At 38.5% G+C, this 7,281-nt stretch overlaps 1 protein-coding gene across 2 annotated transcripts in view; it reads right to left on the bottom strand.

Moving 5' to 3' along the window:
• Positions 1–6,810, bottom strand: part of emc9 (ER membrane protein complex subunit 9) — a 22,347-nt gene extending 15,537 nt beyond the window's left edge. The window contains exons 1-5 of one of the 2 annotated variants that reach the window (XM_041968279.1): positions 6,643–6,810; positions 6,203–6,405; positions 4,657–4,733; positions 4,462–4,531; positions 4,165–4,259 (exon numbers count right to left, since the gene is read on the bottom strand). In XM_041968279.1, coding sequence (XP_041824213.1) covers positions 4,165–4,259; positions 4,462–4,531; positions 4,657–4,733; positions 6,203–6,397 — 437 coding nt within the window. In that variant the 5' untranslated portion in view covers positions 6,398–6,405; positions 6,643–6,810. Of the gene's footprint in view, positions 1–4,164; positions 4,260–4,461; positions 4,532–4,656; positions 4,734–6,202; positions 6,441–6,642 lie in introns of both variants that reach the window. The other variant, XM_041968280.1, reaches the window with a different exon arrangement.
• Between the last annotated feature and the right edge of the window lie 471 nt (positions 6,811–7,281).

Below are 7,281 nucleotides of genomic sequence, written 5' to 3' on the forward strand. Positions count from 1 at the left end.
TGGAAATATTAGCATTTTCGGCTCAATAGCTCCCAGGTCATGTGACCTATTGACCCCAAAGTAGTCTAGAATGATAGTGCTGTCAAGGATGGTCAACATACACCAATTTATATTTGCTTTAAGGTCTTAATATATTTTAAATGATTTTTAAAGTGGAAATATGAGCATTTTCGGCTCAATAGCTCCCAGGTCATGTGACCTATTGACCCCAAAGTAGTCTAGAATGATAGTGCTATCAAGGATGGTCAACATACACCACTTAGTATTTGCTTTAAGGTCTTAATATATTTTAAATGATTTTTAAAGTGGAAATATGAGCATTTTCGCTCAATAGCTTTGAGGTCATGTGACCTATTGACCCTAAAGTAGTCTAGAATGATAGTGCTATCAAGGATGGTCAACATACACCACTTAGTATTTGCTTTAAGGTCTTAATATATTTTAAATGATTTTTAAAGTGTAAATATTAGCATTTTTGCTCAATAGCTTTGAGGTCATGTGACCTATTGACCCCAAAGTAGTCTAGAATGATAGTGCTATCAAGGATGGTCAACATACACCAATTTATATTTGCTTTAAGGTCTTAATATATTTTAAATGATTTTTAAAGTGTAAATATGAGCATTTTCGCTCAATAGCTTTGAGGTCATGTGACCTATTGACCCCAAAGTAGTCTAGAATGATAGTGCTGTCAAGGATGGTCAACATACACCACTTAGTATTTGCTTTAAGGTCTTAATATATTTTAAATGATTTTTAAAGTGTAAATATTAGCATTTTTGCTCAATAGCTTTGAGGTCATGTGACCTATTGACCCCAAAGTAGTCTAGAATGATAGTGCTATCAAGGATGGTCAACATACACCACTTAGTATTTGCTTTAAGGTCTTAATATATTTTAAATGATTTTTAAAGTGGAAATATGAGCATTTTCGGCTCAATAGCTCCCAGGTCATGTGACCTATTGACCCCAAAGTAGTCTAGAATGATAGTGCTATCAAGGATGGTCAACATACACCGCTTAGTATTTTCTTTAAGGTCTTAATATATTTTAAATGATTTTTAAAGTGTAAATATGAGCATTTTCGCTCAATAGCTTTGAGGTCATGTGACCTATTGACCCCAAAGTAGTCTAGAATGATAGTGCTATCAAGGATGGTCAACATACACCACTTAGTATTTGCTTTAAGGCCTCAGTATATGTTTATTAGCACAGACAGACAGACAGACAGACAGACAGACAGACAGACAGATAGATAGATAGATAGATAGATAGATAGATAGATAGATAGATAGATAGATAGATAGATAGATAGATAGATAGATAGATAGATAGATAGAAAAAACTGTTTTCAACTCCATACATTCCAAGGTATTTATTTAGTGTAAATGTTAGCAGTATACCCCGATAGTTTACAGTTAACGTGAATCAGTTTCTTAAAACATCACTTGATAATACACATTTAAATTCGTGCTTTTATTTTGTGAACCGGAAATAATTTCCTTGCAGCAGTACGCTTGCATTTACCGTAAACTGACGGTAGGTGCGCACTGAAAATGTAGGAGCGGCTGGCTTGACTACGCTAAAACGAAAGGCGGCTGGCTTGACCGCAGTAGACAATGCCGCAAACATGGCAAAAGCCATGCGAGAAGGTGGACTGCCGACCTTACCGTGCATGGCGCACACACTCCAGCTGGCTGTTCACGACGGGCTGCTGGCACAGCGCATGGTGTCAGACATCCTTGCTACAGGGAGACGTATCATCGGGCACTTCAAACGCTCCCCTCAAGCGTACTGTGCGTTCCACGACGTGCAGCTGCAGCTGGGCCAGGATGTCAAAAAATTCCAGCAAGATGTTGCCACCCGCTGGAACAGCAGCTATTACATGCTCCAAAGTCTGCTGCAACAAAAACGAGCACTTGCTGCTTTTGGGGCTGAGCATGAAGTTCCTGCTTCCTTCAATTCCAACCAGTGGGGTCTAATAGAAAACATCTTAAAAATCCTGGAACCATTTGAGGAGCTCACAAGGGCAATAAGTGCATCCACTGCAAGTGCTGCTGATGTCATCCCATCTGTGATGGCCTTAAAACGGTTCCTGAGCAGAAACTCCCCATCAGATCATGGTGTGGGCACCACAAAAGCTGAACTGCTGAGAGCTGTAACCCGGAGATTTGATGGGATTGAAAACGAGCCACTCTACATTTTGGCTACTATGTGTGACCCAAGGTGAGGAAAAACATTTAGCCTAAATTAATTTACATGTATTTAAGTTGACGTATTGAAAAAAATGCTATTAATTTAAACCCATTTAGAACTGCAAACATGTTCTGTAACTTTAATATCTGTTTTATCCTCTTTTGCCTTTACACATTAAAACAGTTTTGATACAGAAAATCATCAGTACCAATGTAACTACTGATGGGCCATTTGGTTACTTTTATTTGAAGTTGGTCTAAAAGAGCAAATGCCCAGTAAAAATTAATGTGATGTTTCTACATCTAGATACAAGGATCGATGCTTTTCAGCAGAGCTGAAGGCACATACACGGGGGCTGCTGTTAGATCTGCTGGCTGCACAGATGGGCCCTGATGAAGGAGGACAAGAACTTGCAGACAGCAACACCACAGACGAGCCAGCTGAGAAGATGCCACGACTTGGTTCCTTGTCATCGATGTTGGGTGAGATCATGCAAGAAGAAAGACCAGAGCAGGGCACTGAAGCAATGTCTCAGTTGAATCTCTACCTGTCAGAGCCAGTTATCTCTCGAGATGCTGATCCATTGGCTTACTGGAGAGCCAACCGGGATCGCTTTTCTGCCCTCGCCATTGCTGCAAGAGCTTACCTATCAGCACCCTGCACAAGTGTGGACAGTGAGCGCCTGTTCAGCACTGTATCCAACATCCTGGATGCTCAAAGAAGCAGGCTTTCAGCCAAGAAAGTTGAGATGCTGCTCTTTGTTAGAAAGAATCTGCCATTGATGCATAAGTAGGCTTGGGAATTTATATCGCCAAAGTATATATAGCAGCAAGTTTAAACCTCCTTCTCTGAATTTAAATTGTTTGTTGTGCCTGGGAAAGGGAGGGATTGTTTACATTTTATTTAGTACATATACTTTGCTGCTAATTATTTGATTAATTTTATTTAAGTGCTCCGATATACACATTTAATTTATTTCAGTTGTTGGAAATATATGTGGCCTGGGTGCTGTGCCATATTTTCTGTTCACATGACATTTTTGAAAGTTCTGATGGAGAATTACCGCCTGTTATTTTCACTATTGACTGTTTATTGGAGTTATATATATACAGATGTATATATGAATGTTTGAGGGAGCATTACTGCCTTCATTTGCACTACTGTGACTATAATTTTTCATAAGAGTTTATGAATGTTTCAGACCAATTACTGCTCTATATTTGCTGTTCACTTTAAGTAATTTAATTATATTAAGTTGTGTTCATTATTTATTGATGTTTAACCTTTTCATCTCAGTCATTTCAGGACAAAGAAATGTCAACAAAAATTCCTTTTATGATACTCTGTAAACTGTAAAAATATGGGTAAACAAGTTGTTTAAATGGACATATTTGCTTCCTCCTGTGATCGGATCGGTGATCGGTTTTTTTAAGGTCTCTGATCGGTGATCGGCCCCTAAAATCCTGATCGTGTAAAGCCTAATGTCAACAAGTGTAACATCATGTATGCTTGCTTGATCCCATGGAGCCATCCTGCTTTGTGTCAACGCTGCAGCGATGCAGGGGATGTCTCCTTTTTACACCCTAAATACCAACACTGCTGTTTTAAATACCACAGCCTACCTGAGTGTTGTTACTGACCATCTGCATCTCAGTGTTAAGACAGTATCCAGTCTTCTAATGACTGCTCCCAACAGGATGATGCATCAAATCAAAAAGCACAGTGGCTAGCATGCCCCTACCCTCTAATTCAATTTTTTTTTTTTTTTTTTTTTTTAACTTATCTTGCTTTTAATCATTTTAATGTAATTTATTATTTTATTGTGATTATGTGTTGATTATGTGTTGATGCCTTTTACTATTCTAAATATCTGTAATGTCTTTGTTTTATGTAAAGCACTTTGAATTGTCCTGTACATGAAATGTGCTATACAAATAAACTGCCTTGCCTTGCCTAATTAGCTCTTACATGTGTTTATCTTTAAGCGTCCATCTTGAATCTTTGCGCTCGTACATCACGATGGGGGGAACCCGATAATCTGGTGACATCTTACTGCCGTCAAGCTGTCAAGCAAAATGAAGAAACATAATGAACGAATTTACCCTGATAATAAAATTATTCATCTTTTGACCCACAAAATATCAAATAGTCATAAGGGACTCATATTGTTGATTAGCTCATGTCAGCACTTATTCCTCATCATCTACCTGGCAACAGGTTAAAAGAAAAATGCTAAAAAATATATATAGTTTCTGTTTTTCTTACCATTAGCAAAACAGCATTGTCACACTGCTCAGCAATCTTATCAGCGATCTTGAACGCACATGGTGTTGGGCTGTCAGGAAACAATAAATTCAAGTGTTGGAAAAAGTCTACAAGTTAAATAAATAAGTACAATACTTAGTAACGCATATTTTTTTAAAGCATCCAAGATGTAGAGGTTTATATTTGGAAACTCACCTACTGTCTGATGCGCAGGCATTGGCTTGATAGTACCCCACTATCCTCTGCTGAGTCTGTGAACACCAAACATCCACCTAGGATAGAAGAACAGACTGCCAGTTTTAAATATTTGCTAAGTTGTTTTTTGTTGCATTTAAAGGGGATTTGCTCATTTAGATACATGTATGCGTGCAACAGAGATGAGGACCCCATGCAGTGCTGTATGCATGTGGGTTGTACTGTACAACTGGCTCAATGTTTTGTCTTTTTTATTATTATTACTTAGTAAATGTTTTGCCATTTTCTTTTCCTCCCATAACTTCACAAAGGAAAACATTGCAACATTTACTGCATTTAAATACAAAACAGACACAAAAAGACAAGAAAGCACATTACTGAACTCGGGCAAATTTTCTCAGTTTGCTGCCTAACAAAGGCTAATTTAGCATCTGTCTTGCATCCTGTCTCTTCTCTGAGTGCTCTAAAGCCAGTTAAAAACAGAAAAGGTCAGGTGGCTTTCTTTCTTTTTCCACAATTCTTCCGATAATGTCCTTTTCAACACACTGGCCGTTTTGAACGCACATCATGGCTGACTCAGCAAAGAAATGCAAGCCAGTGGCTGATGTGTGATGTGATGCTATAAAGTAAGACACAGCGGTGTCACGTGATGAATTTCTGTGTGCCATCAAAACAACTCACACAGACGCACAGAGATTTCAGGACGAGAGTTATCTAGCAACGGAAAAAAAGCCAGTAAAATCCTTCAACGACTGACTGATTTCTGTTTTATTTGATCCATATTTATTTTTAAATATACTTTAATAGTTTTTAGTTTACAAAAGCATCCTTTTGAACACATTTGCTCGCAACATCAGTAAGCAATCCATTTACTTTTCAGCTCTAAAATTTGATAGCAGCTGGCACATCAGTAAACTGTTCCCATCACAAAATCCCCTTCATTTAGGCTGTACTTCAAAAGTAGTGCAAGCTTTTTCTATATTAATTTAAAAAAAATGTAGATTCAAGTACTTGCAAGTAATGTAACTGTCCTCAAATGATCAAGTATAAAAGGTTTAATTTGATATGAAAATGTCCACTGTGATTTTCTTCACTCTAGGCAACACTACCTGAGTGTCTATGCATAATTGCAAAAGTAAGCTGGTTGACATCAGCGCAAGTAATATTGTGTGGGCACAAATCAGTAATGCATGATAGGAAAAGTATGGCCATATAATATACAATTATTGTATAATAATTGTATCCATCCTCTGAAATGTAACTGCACAGAAAAACAAAGCGACTCCATTTACGGCACTGAGCAAAATGGCTTGTGGCAGGCTGCATGCATAAAGAGCTATTGCTCAAGTCCACCTTAAAAGAATGTATGAAAGGCTGGCTTCTTGGAAGAAAATAGTTTTCATAAGAAGTGAGAAGAAAGGATAAATCACATTTGCACAATATTGTAGGCACCACAAAAGCATTAATAATAAAGTACTGAAAATAATAAACCAATGCAATGAGTATGTTTCATCAAACTGGGAGGATGTCAAATTTTGCACTATACCTGTGTAATGGCCAGCTGCGTGATGGGAGCCAGGGGTAGGTGGGAGTGAAGCAGGGGAATACAGTCTGTCACACAAAGAGCGTCACCTGTCGAGCTTGACGACAGCAAAAGCCCGTTGATGCTGCACCGCGGAAACAGACAAGCGTGCAGGTACATCTTCACATAAGCCCGACAGGAGAGCTCCACCTCACCCATGACGAACACTGGCGAGCAATAGGACACAGACAGCGAGCACTAGCTGTATAACGTTAGAGAATAACTGAAGGAACATATACTAACAAAAAAGACACAATTTTCACAAATTACTGGAAGCTGTCATCAGGAGTGGCACTGATAGCCCAGGACACAGACCGTAGCTGTGTGTTTACCAGACGCCTGATGCTACAGCACAGGGTATTAGCATTAGCATGTCAGCTAACCATAATGGAATTCAGTCTCACCTGCAGGGAAATGGAACTAAATTCTCAAGATGTATTTCAAATAGGTAAATATAATTTTAACGATATACAAATATAACTGTTCAAAATACTTCAAAGAAACCCGAAGATCTAGTGTAGATGACAAATTTCCCAATAAGAAGCGTATATACGGCTGTTCCTGGTCACGCCCAGAAGCGTATACGTATTCTTATTGGCTTAGATGCTGACAATGTACAATTTGATTGGACCAAGAACCTGCTAATTACTTCTTCAGCTGTAACGTGTTTACAAATTACAAAAGTGCGGCCTCTATTGGAGGGGAGGTTGCCTCTGACTCTTTAGCGTGTGCTGATCTACGGTGGCCGGGAAGTGCAAAACGATATTACATCGAATGAAACATTTTTACATTTTCGTGATACAAATTTACATCCAGTGAAACACTTTTACAAGTAAAAATAGATGCAATATGAATTTAGTGACACCAATGTCCTTAATTTTTTTAGTATATTAATCACTTTGAATTGGGGTTCTCAGGCAATTTTAAAAAATAGCACCTTTTGTGGGACTTTCAGTATTAAAACTTATTGGAAATATAAAGAGAAAAACGAGAGGGGGGGGGGGGGGGGGGGGGGGGGGGTGATATGGGTCTTAAAGTAAGCG

The sequence above is a fragment of the Melanotaenia boesemani genome, chromosome 18 (assembly GCF_017639745.1).
Source record: "Melanotaenia boesemani isolate fMelBoe1 chromosome 18, fMelBoe1.pri, whole genome shotgun sequence".
In the NCBI taxonomy this organism is placed as follows: Eukaryota; Metazoa; Chordata; class Actinopteri; order Atheriniformes; family Melanotaeniidae; genus Melanotaenia; species Melanotaenia boesemani.